Raw genomic sequence first — 16904 nt, 5'->3', positions numbered from 1 at the left:
ATATTATCAATGCCATTACTGTAAGCAGATTGGAACAAAACAAGTCTTTGGGAAAATGGTAAAAAAAATCAAGTTAGAATTATCCAACGAACTATATAAAGATGGCAGAAGAGCTGTCTAGGAAATATACACACAGAGGGTGCATTTGAAAAATAATTAGTTTTTGCAAAGACTTGTGCCCGTCCTTGGTCATCCTCTTCTGGTCTCCTTTATTCAATTAGGCCGTGCGGTGCTAGCCCCTCCCATTCGATGACACTGTAGACCCTCCTTAAGTTGCGTCGCGCCACAGCTGTCTGCATGCATTGAGCCGCCTGGCGCCATCCTGAAAGAATGCCTTCACTGTAAAAAAAACACGGAGAGTGAGCGAGAGCGAGCGACCGAGAGAGAGGGAGAGAGAGAGAGTTGCTGCGACGCATAAACACGCAGATTTGTTCAGTTTCAGCTTCACTCGAGTCAGTTAGCAGTGACCCATCTCTTTCGGGCAAGGTCGGTCCTACTGAAACAACTTGTTGAGTGTGTAGAATATTGCATGTTGTGAGAAAAGTTGAAAACTTAAAAGTGAATTGGACACTGTGGGATTGTTACAAAGTTTTGTTTCGTTTTTTTTTCCCTTGTCTAGTATCGTAAGTTACTTTATACAACGGCGTACATTAAATGGGTGCTATTTCGTGTTGTAAACATTAGTTGTATATGTTTTGCGGACGGTTATTAATTAGGAATTACAAAAATTCGTGCAATTACAATTTAGCATGACCTTTCTAAATTGTTTTTTTTCTTTTTTTTTTGTCTACAGGTGACCAAAGACCGTTGATGTAAAAGAAGAAACCTGTGGATTTAACACTGCATGAGATTGGACTGATTTGCAGTTTTTTTTTTTACTGTGCTATTACTATTAAATTTCCTTGTGTATGAAAGTTTGGTATTAGCAATGGAAGTTACAGCGGATCAACCCCGGTGGATGAGCCATCACCATCCAGCTGTACTGAACGGACAGCATCCAGACTCACACCACCCGGGCCTCAGTCATTCTTACATGGACCCCTCTCAGTACCCTCTCGCTGATGATGTGGATGTACTTTTTAATATAGACGGACAAGGCAACCATGTCTCTCCATATTACGGAAACTCAGTCAGAGCTGTTCAGAGGTACCCACCTCCCCCACACGGTAAGCAATGGATTATTAAATTATACCTAAAATTAAGTTACTAACTTTCGCTGTCTTATGAAACCATAGTTACTGCTACTGTCTGTTTTCAGTTTCATATCCCCCTCTACTTTTTTTTTCTTTAGTGCATTCCTGCCGAAAACTAATAGAAAAATTTTGTTATCCAGCGCTTTATTAAAAAATTCAGGTCATGTAAAAATTGCAAGTTGCCTACCACAGAGTTTTGAAAGCTTACCACGGTGTTTTAATGTGGGTTATCTGTGACGGTTTTGTATTGCATCACTGCGCTGCATTTTTGAGTTTATGGCATAAAGTCCAACTTTTTAACGATTCACTCTGAAATTTAGAGAAATTCTCACAAGAATGCATTTTGTCTTGACGTGGATATAGTCAGGAAAAAAAAGAGGACCGAACCAAAAAATAAAAAAAGGTTCGATACTCGGAACAGCTGAGTGAACTTTTTAAATGCCCTCTTAGGGTTAAGTGACAATGACAAGTGCTAATTTCATTGAAACAACTAAGTTTCCGCAAAAATGAAAAAGCACATTGTTGTTTTGGGATTTTGCTGTATGCACCTTAGTTTCATTTTTGCTTGATTTAAAACTAAAAATCAATTGTCAAAGCTTTTGTAAAGAGTACGAAGAGCTCGGGGAACCGCAGATGCCGTTGAAAGGGCCATGTAGCTTTTTATTTTGTGAAGTGTGTAATTAGTCGTTTACTATTAATTGTTGGTAGACTGTTAAATGTATGCGGAAGGGTCAAAAATAAATAAAACTAGTTCTTGGAAAGAAAATAACTGCGGAAGAGCTATTGCTTAAATTTATTTACATTACTTCCTGAACGGAATTGTGATTCATGACCCCCTTTCTCATGTCGGTCCTGTAAAAACGTTAGTTTCAGTATCAGGCGACTTGGATAGATGCAAATGTATTTTTACATTGGTTTCCTTGAAAAACAAAAACAAGACCTCTTGATCGGTGGTAAAACGCAATGTATATGTCCACGTTAGAAACGTTAATTTTCCTGGTCGGCTAGCCTAGGATTTAACAATTTGTTTCTAGATGTAAGCTTTTACCTGTAAGTAAAATGGCGTAGTATTTTTCTGACGAAAAGATGATTATTTAACATAAACGTTTCAATACATCCATACTAACACATACTAACCCCAGTAAATGCACATACACTCTGATATAATAATTAATATGTTTATTAAGAAACATCATGCTCATTTGGATCTGTGGAATGGGTTATTGTATTTAGGAAAAAAGAAAACAGAATGCTCATCACTTTTTTATTATTTCCGCTTAGTTTAAACCGTTTTTTTTCACCCACGTCTGCTTACTATTTGACAGTGCTCGTGCACGTAGGCAAAACACCTTGCGAATATGCTTCATTTTCGCGAAAACATTAATCTTGGAATAAATTGATGGCCATGACAGAGTGTAATACCACGATTAATAGTTCATAATGTTAGAAGCACAAATTATATTAGGACTGAGCATTTTTACATCGCCTCGACATACGCTTTCATTACTTCGTCATTCGTATCGTTTACTAAATATAGAATATCCTAAACACCTATTTTCCTATAATTTTCGCTTTATTAGCTAGTAGTTACCTCCTTTGATGATTTCCTGATGGATTACACGCTTCGATGTATTTCTATGAGGTATCTGCCGAATTCACAGTACAGAAACGCTTTGGAAACCTCTAACAGTTTTCACCTGAAAAAAAAAAAAGACGTGTTTTAACACCATTGCTTCGTTTTACTTTCAGGTAGTCAGGTTTGTCGTCCACCCCTTCTTCATGGCTCTCTGTCCTGGCTGGATGGAAGCAAAGCTCTGGGCTCTCACCACAGTACTTCGCCCTGGAACTTGAGTCCCTTCCCCAAGACTTCGCTCCACCACAGCTCCCCCGGAGCCCTCTCAGTTTACCCACCGGCATCGTCCTCTTCCCTGTCAGCGGGCCACTCCAGTCCCCACCTTTTCACCTTTCCCCCGACCCCTCCTAAAGATGTCTCGCCAGACCCGGCCATTTCCACTCCGGGCTCAAGCAGCTCCAGCCGTCAGGAGGAAAAAGAGTGCATTAAATACCAAGTAGCCCTGTCGGACACCATGAAGTTGGAGTCGGCTCACAGCAGAAGCAGCATGGCCTCACTAGGAGCCGGGGCATCATCTGCTCATCACCCCATCGCAACTTACCCTTCTTATGTCCCTGAGTACGGCCCTGGCCTCTTCCCACCAAGTAGCCTGATAGGTGGGTCATCTTCTAGTTATGGTTCCAAAACACGACCAAAAACAAGGTCTTGTTCAGGTAGGCGTGCGTTTTTTTTCCCTTAAATGTATATACTAGTCCTTTAAAAAAAAAAAACGTACCCTGTGCCTAACTGTTTTTTTTGCTAAGTCTATGTAATATGTGAGAACACAGTTTGTAATTGTTGAGATATTCCCTTTTGAAGGCAGGTTTGTTAAGACACTTTTACACGCATCATTTGTGCTTACGAATAGGCCAGGCCTAAGTTTGTAAAGGGTAAAATACACATCATAACATCATAACACTGCTCTTTAATGAAGTGTTATGGTCACAACAGTGTTTCTTAGAAAATTCAGGTTAAACAGGTACATCTGAAACAGCTATAGAAGAAGTACACAGATTGACGCGTCTTTGTAAAGCAACGGCATTAATTGTTGCCTAATGTGGCAAAATAAAACAAAAAAATAAAATCCACAGAAAGCTTAGATTTCAGATAATTCATTCTAAGTGAATAACTGTGGTTCAGCACACACAGTTTAAGATAAGTGTTAAGAACGGTTCTAAAATATTTTAAACTTCTGACAGTAAATGAGATACAGGATTGTCCATTTCTGCTAATTGTGGAAAAATCAAGGCCGGAGTTTAGAATCCTACTTATCCTGTAGAATCCATTTTCTGATATCGTACTTCTAAAAAGGCCTGTATGCCTTAACATTAGAATGTCAGCGTATATCTGAACCCTGTTAAAACACACAAACAAAGATTTGAAAACTTAACTTCCAATTGATAGTTTTTCGACGCAGTTTCTCTTAAAGCTGCTTGGAGTTCAATGATCTTAATTACGAAGCAGCAAGCTTAAAAAAAACCCTGATCGCCATAAGACTAAGTGTTCGGCAGATGAGATCAGTTTTCGTCTTTTCAGAATGACATTTTCTGTGACTGCCTGTGCATAGCCGTGTCTCTTTAGTTTATATGTTTTAGCTAATCCAATTATTTTCAGACTGCTGCACGCGACAGTTGCATTGTTTATGTAGCGCCAGTAACTTTGATAGAGTCCGGATGCGGTTGTATTGAAAGGAATAACGAAATAACCCTAGCCATGATAGGGCAGTACCCTTGGAGCTAAATTTTATATAAACAATATCCACAATAATTTAAAAGATATTCTTGAAATAAACCAAATATTGATGTCAAAGCTGGCCTCATTTACTGCACTAATACAACATTACCTTTTGACAACTTGTCAGAATAGGCCGATTGGTATTATTCCCCTGAGAGCACTTAAATTGAAAAGACAATGGACTTTGCAAGCCTGCATTTATGATTTATTTTTGCCAATAGAAATCCGAAAGGATGGCATTATAGGCACGGAAACACAGTCTTCCGTCATTACCATTTGCAACCTACATTAGACTAAATTAAATTTGATGTGATCTACAAGGAGCAGCTAAAATGTCGCACCTGATTTTTTAAGTAGTTCTTTCTTGTTGGGCTGTGTAAAAATAGCCTAAAAAAGAAACCTAGGTGGACGTTGTGGTTTGTAATCTTGAGCACCGAACACGATTTGCGAACACTAAACCTGTAGTATTTTTTAAACACTTCATTATAAAGGAATGTATAGTATTGTATTTCTTAAAAAAAACACGAAGGATATATTTCCCCGTGTTCCTCTGATTTCTTTGCGTATCTTTTCCATGCCAACACAGCAGAAGTCAAAGGCAGTATATCTTGTTAAAAACGGTTCTTAGGTCTGCGGTTAAGGTGCAGATGCGTGTACCGGTAACGTGTAATATACTCTGAACATGTATGCTTTCAAATAATTTTAGTTCAAGAAAAGCAAACCGAGTCTTTTGTTTCAGTTTCAGTGGTTAGATACAGTAGCTCACAACTATAAGGCCTACCCAAAACAAGATCCCTGTTAATTAACATGTTAGAAAGATACTTGACATTTGTTCATCAGTGTGACCAGATTATATGTAGGCTATCTTAAAAGCAATTTTAAAGAGATCAGTAGGTGGGATTTGCGTAAATGAATTTAAATCACCATAGATTATTGAATTGTAATTTTGAGTAGATTATGAATTAATATTTTTCCATTTATCATTTATATGAGGTTTGTTTTTGACAGGATTATTTAGATACGTTTTAATGTCTGTTCTTGAATGAAGGTGTGAGAAGGAGGGAGGAAAAGAAAGAATATTAAGTTGTTTTCAGAAATAAACGGCTTTGAGCATGTAAATACCAGAGTCTATTATGTACTGAAAAGGCAAAAAGAAAAGAGCTAATATTTTACAATGTAAAATGCTTATATCAGTTTGTGCTTATGAAGGGAGACCAGTAATGTTATATTAAATGTTTTGTGGTGTTGTCCGACTGTTTTACACATGTGGAACTCAATAAGGTATATATATCTATTTGTCGCAGGGGGAGGGGGGATTAGGTCTCTATAGCATGAAGGCTTTGAAAGAACGAATGTATTGTAAAATAGCTTAGAACATAATGATTGCAGGTTATTCTGTTCTTTGGGGCTAAATAATTATCAATCATGATTTTAATGTTATCGAACAATGCAATAGGCATTTCACAGAAAAATGTCATAAGCCATAATACTTTAACAAGAGAAACGCAATAGCTATCTATACATATATGTGCATATTGTCTTTGATTTCAGAAGGTAGAGAGTGTGTAAACTGTGGAGCGACTTCTACCCCTCTCTGGAGGCGAGATGGCACTGGTCACTATTTGTGTAACGCCTGCGGACTCTATCACAAAATGAACGGGCAGAATCGACCCCTCATCAAACCCAAGAGAAGGCTGGTATGTTCAGACACTATTGATAAAACACCGTTTCTTTCTCTTTCTCTACCCAGGGAGAAGTATTTACTGCAGGAAATTGGCACGCCAACTAAAGGTCTTGTTTCTTTCAGATCTGCAGATTTTTTTTCCATTAAATGCTTAAAGTTTATATTGTTTAATTTTTCATAATCATCCTCTTACAATAAAATAAAAACCATTCTAAGAAAGTGATCACCTTTTATTTCAGTTAAATGTGCTGGCTATTTTTAATGCACTAGTTACGCGTTAACGCAACCTAAGTTGAATGTTAACTGCTAATATCGCATAATCAAAGTGAGCAGGTAACTAAGTGAAATATCCAGCACACTATGATCTATTAATCGAAATAAATGAACATACTTTCTCGATGAAAATGATGAAGAAAAAAAACTACAACATCAAACAGTTGTTTGCGATGTTAATAATGGCCTACTGATCATATTCATCATCACCTACATAAATAAAATCCATGCTTTTTAAAATTCATTTTCATTTAATGCAGACCTATTCAAAACATTTTAAACAACGGTTTTGGAGAGAATCCGTTTTATTTACTAATTATGTAGCCTTGCCCAGTGTTATTCCCAAACTAAACTCTTTTCTCAGATGCAGAAATTAATGACCGAGCCGTAATGGAATTCCCATCTTTCACAGCCTTGTTAAAAAAAAGGGAAAAAAAAACTTTCTAGGCAGGGGAATGTTCGCAAGGCTTCCATTTTGTCAGCTAGTATCTCCTCTCTCCCCTTTTCTCTAATGTGAAAACCCGACTTCCTAGGAAAAACCTGCCGGATATCTGAGCTGGGGAGATAAGTCTTTTTTAACAACATCCCCGCTTCCCCAGCCCAAACATTAAGATGACTACAGAAGAAATCAGAGCATGGACCAATGAGGGCGCAGGAGTCGCGACTTGAGATTGTTCTCATAGAACAGGAATTAACTCAGGTTGCTAAAACGAAAAAAAAAAAAACGACCAAAACAGAAGAACAGGCATAGTAGCTGGAAAGTGTGCGTTTATTCGTTTTCTACCGCCACGTTTTGCCAAAACTAAACTATTAATCACCCCCCAAAACAAACAAACACAACGAAAAATTAAATCAGGAGATCGATAGCTTGTGCTATACCTTCATAGTGTAATAAGCGTTTTACGTTCTTGATTTGCTGTAATTAGGTGTACTGTATATCCTTTAGATATTTAGTTGCGCCACGACTTAGATTACAGCATATTTATAAAAAGTGTCAGAAGGCGAGTCTACAATGGACGTAAGCTACTGTTGGCTAGGTTTGATATGGTAACTCTTCAACCCTTCTTATCTTTGTCTTTTGTTTGTTTTCAGCGATAACTCGATATCTGCGCAAATATATGTGCTTAGCCCTTTTGAAATATTTTGCTACTTTTGTGTGAATGATTTCGCTTCTTCACCTTTTTATTTCTTTTTTATTCGTTTTCATTCCCCCATCATTTGACTTCAGTAGTATAATACATATTCCCTCTAATAGTTGAAACAATATTATGAATACACGTTTCCCTGAACTCTGGTCCCCTTGCATTTCTGCCTTCTTTTGACGAAGAGACAATATAAACGACGTGAAAAGCTTTATGAATACCGCAGTAGCAGAACAGAAGATGACAAATCAGTATGTTCTTCGCAGAGCATTAAGAACAAAAAATGTAAACTGTTAGAACGGCCTAAGCCTTTCAGTGCAGTAATGACAAAGTACACACCACTCCTTATTTTTGGCTGTAGCTGTTTGACGACGTAATTAAATAAGATTTAACAGATTTTATTTTAAGCTTCCGCTTTCATGTATTATATAAATGTTTACATTTAAAGATTGCAAGTATGAATATTTATGTTAAGACTCTATGTTTAGACGCAAATCACAGCGTTACAGCTTTTGAGTTTGGATTTCTCAAAGCTAGTTAGCAAGTTTTTATTCTTGATAACACAGAACGTTCACAGCTGTTTTTTATGTCTTTTTATCATTTTTTAATTTAAGATCTTAATTTGATTGCGTCTTTTGCTTTCTTTTCCAGTCTGCAGCTAGACGGGCAGGAACGTCTTGTGCAAATTGTCAGACCACCACTACAACACTCTGGAGGAGAAATGCGAACGGAGATCCAGTCTGTAATGCTTGTGGACTTTATTTCAAGTTGCACAATGTAAGCTTATACAGATGCTTTTACATTACAATAATAAGAAATGTACTAACCTATTTAATCTTTTGTGGATGATAGTTTGTATATTTTATTTTTGGTTCTGCCATGTAAAGATTACTGTGCCTCTTGCTTAAGAAACATTCTTTGAAGTTAATTATCAATCGAAAGCCGTATGATTTAGTAAATATACGGAACACCGGTTCAAATGTTAAACACATTTATGATGCCAAGTAACAGCTGAACATATGTATGCATTTATTTTATTCTTCAAGACCGTCTATTATTAAAAGGATATAATCAAAAGTAAAAAAAGAGAAGAACGTTTGAGCAGTAATAACCATGTGGTGTTTGGGGATTATAAGTGGTTTCACCGCTTCCCACATCATATTTTCGATTCCTGCCTGCGAAATCTCCAGGGGCTCATCTTCTTCAGCTGATGTGTTACAAAGATCAGTTATATGACACAGGGGTCTCTTACAACAACCCTGTGCTTTGCATTCAAAAGAAAGACACCTAAATCAAAATAATAGCTTTGTGTTTGAGTTAGTACTTATATGATATCGGGAACTGTTGAAGGTTGAAGTAAGGGTAGTATTTGTACCCGAAGGGCTATAATCAACTTTTATCTGTGTTTCCTGTCGAAATTGCCATGTATAAGCAGAATTCGCTTTGGATTGCCTCGCAATTCGAAAGCTTTCAAATGATTTTGCTTTTAGTTCGGGTGATTTCGGAAAGATTTATAGGAGGAACTCATGGTGTCAATATTGAATAATAATATTGAATATTATTTAAGTATTTCTTAATGTTTGTGTTATTTCGAAATGAGAGATTTTAGGCACTTCGTAATTCTTCAGTGTTTTATAAAAGGTGCAAGAAGATTTACATTTAAATTTAAATCTAAAGTTTTTAAATAAATTCCATATTAGTCCTCGTTGAATCTACGTACATGAAACGTCTACTTCAGTTTTGCAAAATAGTAAAATGTGTACAAACACCTGTGTTCACGACTTAATAATAAGCATCATGGCATCTTGCATGTATCGTATGAGGGATTTTTACAAATACAGAAGAGAAAAGTTACATTAATACATTACAGGAAAACACAACTGCAGCTATATATCACCAGAGATGATAAAAACAAGGAGTGGAATTAAGAAGTTTTTGAGTACATAGAAGTGCATAATTCTACATACTACGTAAGTAAAGAGAAACCTTTAGCCATATTTACATGATAGTTGCAGCTGGTTCTCAGATTCCTTTCAAAATGGTATGAACTTTAAGGTAAAAGGAAATTCAGGTGGAAACTTAGAGAAACCCCTAGAGACATTGACATGGAGGCAGTTTCCAAGTGACTCTGTTTCAAAGCCCTTAGGACATAAATTGTACTCCTAAGAGATACCACATTAGGTGGAAAGGGAGTGTTTTTTCAGTGTAAAGATGTACAAATATCCTAAATATTGCAAAAAGATCTCAACCCACAAAACAACCATACCCAGTTCTATAATTTGAAAGAATAAAACAGGATATGTTCTGTGAGGTACTATGATTGTATTGGCCCTGTGGAATTCTGTGAAAAAAGTTTCACTCTGACAAGTTAGTTCCATGTTATTAATTTACATTATTACAGAGATGTAGAATCAAGAGGGATTTTAAAACTTTAATCTGTTTAATGTGGTAAAATTTGAAAATGTGTTGTGTATTAGAGCGAGCGTCAAGATACATTTCAGATGCTTTATATCAATATAATTGAAAGTTAATTAAATTAATTAAAGTCTGGTTTAACTGCCAAAAATGCCAGTTAATAAGACAGTTGTGGACAAAACAGTATACCTGAGAGTATTTTGAAGGTACTTGCAGATTATTAATTTGTGTATACAATAAAACTGGAAATTATAGAAGTGAAGTTAAGGCAGGAAAAAGAGAAGTACCATATGTGTAAAGACTATTTCCCTATGTTATACCTTCTTAAGATGACAAACGTCAATCTATATTTTTTTCCAGAATGTTTTGCAGTGGTTTTACATACCATTCAGTATTAAGAAAGTTTAAACAGGTATACAGAAATAAGAAAGGTCCATGTATGATAGAGTGGTCATCACAAAATCACTTCAGTCAATTCTCTTTGGCTGTGAAAAACTGTATTGGATAAAGCCGTTGCAAGATGGATGGATGGCTGTGTGAATATTTATACTTTGTTCAGGGGATTGTCACAAGTTTTGGCCAAATGGGACATATCTGGTATATCTGACATATTCAAAACCTGGTGGACAGACCTCACCCTGTTTTAGAAATAGTTTCAGCTGGAGACTTCTATTCTTACTGTATAAGTTTCAGGAGGCAGGATAGCAAATACAGTAAAGTATCTAGATGTTTTGTAATACATCTAAATTGTGTCTGACAGAGTAATGCTGGAATGTTTCAGGCAGGGAGGAGCAGCACTGACTTGTGTATGGCAACTTTCGCCCATATTGTATGCCATATTTAAGATTAATAAAATCTATAGTGTATAGTCATTTTCATACACTATTAACTTTATCCACCCTCTTTTATTATCAGTTTCATTATAGTACTGACCGATGATAATCAGCCTGGTAATCAGAAACCTTAATTGATCACTCACCGAATACGGCATAAATATCCAGAAAAACAAACTGGTGTTATAGATCTGAGATCAGGGCTCATGTATCCATGGCTGGTCCTGTACTCTGCCTGTGCAGCTGAGCCTTTTGTTAGCTGGGTTTCAAGAACTGGCCCGATATTAGGAAACCTGCATCTAAATCCTGGCTTACATTGATTTGGCCTGACATAAAGAATGTGGTTCCTGTGCAATTGAATAAGCTAAATTCTATTCCATAATGGACCAGTATTACACATCCTTGCTATCTTGTATAAAATTGGAAAATGGCTCATGTGGATTTTTTATTTCTAATAAGGTGCGAAGAGTGTTAAGCTTTTATTTTCCTCCGAAATATCATAAGTGGATCAAAACTGCTTTCTTTTTCCTCTCTTGAACTTGTATGGCTCATAGTGGGGTTAAAATTAGAACTGCAATGTTCCGAAGGCAAAATAAAATAGTTTGTATTAAAAGGGAATACATACTAACTATAGTCTGGTTTGTTAATCTCTAATGATAATATTTTGAAACAGTGTTTCTGAAACCATATCCCAGGCAATTTCTCCGCTCTGCAAAGAGCCCTCAATTCTAAAATTATTTTCTTTCCAATAACAGAAATTTAGAAATTTAGGCCTCCTTCTGAAAGATGTAGCATAATTGTCTGTACTGATGAGCCGCTTGAATGTTTTTTTGAAATAACCCATTCTGTATGTCCTTTGTCTCTTTCTGTAGATCAACAGACCACTGACCATGAAGAAGGAAGGTATCCAAACCAGAAACCGAAAGATGTCCAGCAAATCAAAGAAGAGCAAAAAGTCGCATGACAGTATGGATGAGTTCTCCAAGAGTCTCATGGACAAGAACAGCTCATTCAGCCCCGCTGCTCTCTCCAGACACATGTCCTCCATCAGTCACATTCCTCCTTTCACCCACTCTGGTCACATGCTGACAACTCCAACGCCAATGCACCCTTCATCGAGTTTGCCATTTGCACCTCACCATCCCTCCAGTATGGTCACTGCCATGGGTTAGACTGCTTGCAGGAAACTCACAAGATGAAAGCCTTTTTGTAAAGTGTATTTCTCGAAACTGAAAGCCTAAAAGACTGAAAAAGTTCTGCCCTGAGAAAGCTTTCAATCCTCAAAAACAGATACCACTCTTAACGGAGCTCACTGTGGTGTCTATGTATTCTCAACCACTGAATCTGGATTCCATTTGTGTATAAGCCATTTTTTAACCTTATGTAGACTTCTCACCCTGTTAAACAGGGCCCCTTGTACTGTGAAATAAGGAGATGAACTTTGAATATATTTGTACAAATTGTATGAAATACAGTACATTTAATGAAGACTTTTTAAAGGCCTGTGGGCAGCTATAAGAAGGGTACGAATGACTTCAGATGAAAACAAAAGGAAACATCAGAATGGGAGAGAACTGATAGGAGGCTACCTACACCCCCTCTTCATGAAAGTAGTGGACAAAACTGCCAGATCTGCTCATTCACTGGCGGAAGTTGTTTGATGCATTAAACTTGTAGACAGATCAATCATCCAGGCTGTGGGCCTCCAAATAGGAAGTACTATCAGTTCCAGGCAATCGGTGTTAACACAGATATTGCCAATAAGGATTTTTTGAAAGACATTTTCCTGGCCTACAGTATATGCATTGTGAACAAGTTCCTGTATTTGTTATTTGTATGTATAATTCAGAGTACCAAAAATATGAAAGAAACAAAGATGTAGAACTATTTCTTTATGTAATGCAGACTGAATGGTTGTATAAATTTAATAATTGCTAGTGTAAAAAAAGACTGCTTTTTGTTTCGTATTTTTTTCTTTCTTTTAAAATAAACTAGTTTAACTCTGTTGACCTGATGTTAGACTTCCTCAAAAGAATTTTATTTTTGTTTGAAGTTTAATAGATGGTTTTACTGGCACTGCGGTTTATGTTTTTCCCTTTTACCACAAGACTTCTTTGGTGGGTGTACAGGAAATACAGAAATACATATTAACACTCAAGGTCTCAAGTCCCAAACCCTGCCGAAGTGATAAAACCATGTCTTATGCTTTTTTTAAACTCATTTTACGAAGTGCTACTTCTATATAAAATGGAGTGATTAAAAGACTAGTTATAAAGTGTTTGGCTGGTGGGAGGAATGTGTCATTATCAATGCAATTTCCATATAACATGAAACATGACCCAGTACAATACTGAAAAGAGATTCAGATATCAGCTTGAATGAATATGTTAGCTTGTTGTCTAACTGAAATAAGTCCTCCTCATGGAAATTTCGGTCACTGAATTTGTAAGCGCTTTGAATATCCTTAGTGCCTGTAGGTGTGGTTGAATACGAAATTAGCAGAAGAAAAACAGATCTCACTCCACCTGTCTGTCCGACAGATTATTTGTCTGTCTGCCTGCCTGTCTGTCTATGAAATGGTAAAATAGTCATTACAGATATTTCATACTCGTAAGGCAAATTTGCCTACTTTGGTTAGAGTGGATTTTAAGTATGGGGTGACAGTTACCCTAAAAAACAAAATATATCACTAATGCCTTTCCTTTGCTGGTCATTTCATTTTACAATGTAAATACAGGTTTATAACATCACATTAACGCTACTTTATGCGAGGAGAGGAAACATATATCATCACCCTTCAAATGCATTCTGAAAACCTCATTGAAGAAAAAAAATGCCATATGACACCACAGGAGGAATGGTTCAGTGATAAATTCTTCCCGTGGACAAGTCTGCTATCCATGCAATTTAATAAGGGATTTGCTAATATAACGTACTTCCAGAGTGCACAAAACATAAGCACACATATCTGAATGAGTAGAACAGTTTAATTGTTTTTGGTAATTTGGTGACCTTATTTCTAATAAAAACAGGAACTGAGCAGTTGTTTTAACCTACCTAAATTAACCACATTGTGGTAAGAATATAGTGATGCTCCAGCAGTTTCATCCTGTGATATTTCATGGCTGCCATGCTTGTAAAGAATTAAAATGTATTTGCAGCACAATATAATAAATTAATAAACAATTGAAATGAAAATCTTGGATGTTACATGTTGAATTCATAGGGGGAAAATGGATTTTCAGTGGGCAGGTTAAAAAGACAATCAGTTGTCTGTTAATTACAGACAGTTGTCAATTACAATTGTATAATTCTTTTAAAAACAGTACAGTATATGTCCAAAACATTTTAATTTGAATGCAATTAAAACACAAAAGCATCTATCCTTTCTTTGTTTCTTATACATTTTCAAAGGATTTAAAAAAAATGAAATCAGCATTCAGAAACTAGAGCTCATATATATAAATGTTAAGATAAAGTAGGGCTAAATCTATTTTCCTTTGACTATTTACAAATTGCTAATACAGTAAATACTATAACCTCATTTATACCATAATCATCATCAGATAAAAAAAATCATATTCTAAACTGTATGTTGTGTTATGAACGAAGCTTAGTTAGGGTGAGCCAACAAGTACAGTCAAGTTTATTCTTGCAATCTGTGACATGTGTGCTCATGTTACTGTAATTTCTCTCAGATGAGCAATTCGCTGTTGATATTCATGGTGGTGATGTTGGAGTAGGGGATCAAGTTATTGATATATGTAAAAAAAACGATTGTAAAGGTCAAATGGCTGTCCCATGGAAAAAAGTTAAGATATAAATACATCAGTTTGTTCTTGTATTTTTATTTCCCATGTTTGCTTGCAAAATAGTGTGTTTAATGGTGACGGACTGAAAAACATACAATATGTCTGTCTTGAGAACTACAATACAGTGTGTCTTTCCCAGTGCATGCCAGGAAACTGAGAAATTGTTAGTTCTGCTGTGGCCTGACTTGTCAATCTACGAACAGAACATGTGGACTCTGACAATGCAGGACAGAGCAAAAATAACTGCTTTTCACCTTTCTAAGATTTTTCAGTAACTGCTATAGTTAGTTGTTCTCAGGATAGTTGCATTTGTATATTTTTGAATTATTTGAAATTGTCACCCGGAAGAACGGATTTTGTAGAATAACCATTTGACTTTTTACTCATTCGCAAACCTTTTAAGTGTTTTTACTTGCAAACTTTTCCCAAAATATATTACCTTTGGCAAAATTAAGTAATTGAAGTAACAGTTTCTGATATATCTGTATAGGTGTATGTGGATGTGATAGTGAATTATAGTATTGAAGAATACATGCAGCAGTCAGTTGTGTAAATTTACAAAGTGAACAGTAGTTTAGGAGTTTTTGAATTGAGACACACTGAATTTAAACGTTTTTCAGTCCTCACATAAAATTCCATCAAAAGTCTCTCATGAACTGATTAAATATTGATTACTTAACACATTGAATTCTAGCATATCTTCAGACCTTATTCCCAAACTGCACACTAATCAGTAGATTATCTGAAAGCATTCACATTGACTTTTTTGTCCTGCTTATTAAATTGAAAGTTTTTGGCGTTTCTTAAAACAGGAGCACAAACGCCAGTTAGCAAGAAGCATGATCTTTGAAGGGCTCAGTTACCTTCTGGTGACCCTTTTTGGGAAATGTAGAGGAATCTAGAATCAGCAAGGCAGGTATATGGAGCCTCTGTGAACTCTGTTGACAGACAGAGGGGATAAATAGTGGCTGAGCTGTGTCACTCCTTCCCTGAGCTGTGATTGAATGCCTCAGGTAAGAGGCAGTGAGGACTGATTCATGATGATGCCTAACAATTAACAGCTGTATGATCAACCTTCTTTTTGTATGGTCACCTTTTAAAGAGGTCTGCTGACCACGAGGGTAGCTGTCTTCACAGCGCTTGTAAGCAGCAGGGTTGTATTCTCCAAGATAGTGGGTATTTTGGTAGGCCATAATTTTTCATGTCATACAATACTTCATTGAAAAGTTAAATAAAATCAAATTAACACAATAAGAGCAGCAAAATGCAATGCAGCCAAATGATCCATGTAGATTTCAGAATGTTTTTTATGAGTGAACTTGATTTTACCCGTCAACTGATGGAATTTGCTATAATATTTGAGAGCTAGGAAGCTATGTTTTGCATAACGTATTAGTTCAATGGCAGTATGTTTGTATTACTATTTCATGATAACCTTGCATGGGGTTGGTCAACTTTCAATGCCTTTTCGATTGTTAAAACACATGCATGCATCATTTATCTTAGAATGATTAACCTTTTATTACTATTATTACTATTGTTATTGACATGACCAAATTATACATACGATAAAAATATCTTGGTATTTTGAATGTCAAATAGTAATTTAATTGCTTTTAAGAGGAACTACACCTAATCTCCTGTTGTGCAGTGCAAATCTGAGATGAAGCGATATTGTGAAGTTCATTGATGTGTCATCAAAGTTGTAGAAGTGTTATCTTTTAAGTCTCCGACCAGCTGTTGCTGGTAAATATGAATCAACTTTGTTTCCAAATTGCTGACTTACTAAAGCATCATCAAACACAATACTTTGTCGATAAGTTATTCCACTTTTTCTACTATGTAGGCAGTACTGAAGCAATCACCGATGTCATTCCTTATCAACACAGAGTTGTATAAGTAGAGGGGAAATGCCTGAACAATCGCCACAGATTAAATAAACCAACCAAATAATCAACTGCTGGAAGTTGATGGTCCTCTCACCTTTCCTAGCTACAATGACATAAATTAAATACTTAGCATTTAATATAAACATGCAGAATGTGTGGAGCCAGCTCAGAAATTTACATTGTTATTTATATCATAAATAAACAGATAAATACGGTTCTTAATAATCCACAATTATTTGGTAACCTAACTGTGTAGACAGCTGTGCAGGTTAGGCTCCTGTTTTCATTGAAGTGTTTCTCTATGAATTAGGGTGATT

The 16904-nt window shown here is 36.2% G+C and overlaps 1 protein-coding gene across 4 annotated transcripts; it reads left to right on the top strand.

The window, feature by feature from the left end:
* Window positions 1-312: 312 nt before the first annotated feature.
* Window positions 313-14084, top strand: gata3 (GATA binding protein 3). 4 transcript variants are annotated; one of them, XM_015352448.2, is made up of 6 exons: window positions 313-486; window positions 794-1166; window positions 2943-3479; window positions 6290-6330; window positions 8290-8415; window positions 11759-14084. In XM_015352448.2, exons 2-6 carry the CDS (start codon window positions 929-931, stop codon window positions 12056-12058), a joined length of 1242 nt encoding a protein of 413 aa, XP_015207934.1. In that variant the 5' UTR covers window positions 313-486; window positions 794-928; the 3' UTR covers window positions 12059-14084. The 4 variants fall into 4 exon arrangements, with proteins under 4 accessions (XP_015207934.1, XP_015207935.1, XP_015207933.1 ...); XM_015352449.2 differs by having other exon boundaries at window positions 314-486; window positions 2943-3422; XM_015352447.2 differs by lacking the exon at window positions 6290-6330 and adding an exon at window positions 6091-6236 and having other exon boundaries at window positions 315-486; window positions 2943-3422.
* The last annotated feature ends 2820 nt before the right edge of the window (window positions 14085-16904 follow it).

Source organism: Lepisosteus oculatus, chromosome 7 (assembly GCF_040954835.1).
Source record: "Lepisosteus oculatus isolate fLepOcu1 chromosome 7, fLepOcu1.hap2, whole genome shotgun sequence".
Classification (NCBI taxonomy): domain Eukaryota; kingdom Metazoa; phylum Chordata; class Actinopteri; order Semionotiformes; family Lepisosteidae; genus Lepisosteus; species Lepisosteus oculatus.
The sequence above is the reverse complement of the archived record's forward strand: the minus strand, read 5'-3'. Positions and strand labels throughout refer to the sequence as shown.

Coding starts and splice junctions, on each gene's coding strand:
- gata3 (XM_006633292.3), top strand. CDS start 929: ATGGAAGTTACAGCGGATCAACCCCGGTGGATGAGCCATCACCATCCA. Junction 3,480..6,090: donor AAAAACAAGGTCTTGTTCAG/GTAGGCGTGCGT, acceptor CTTTGATTTCAG/AAGGTAGAGAGTGTGTAAAC. Junction 8,416..11,758: donor TTTATTTCAAGTTGCACAAT/GTAAGCTTATAC, acceptor CTCTTTCTGTAG/ATCAACAGACCACTGACCAT.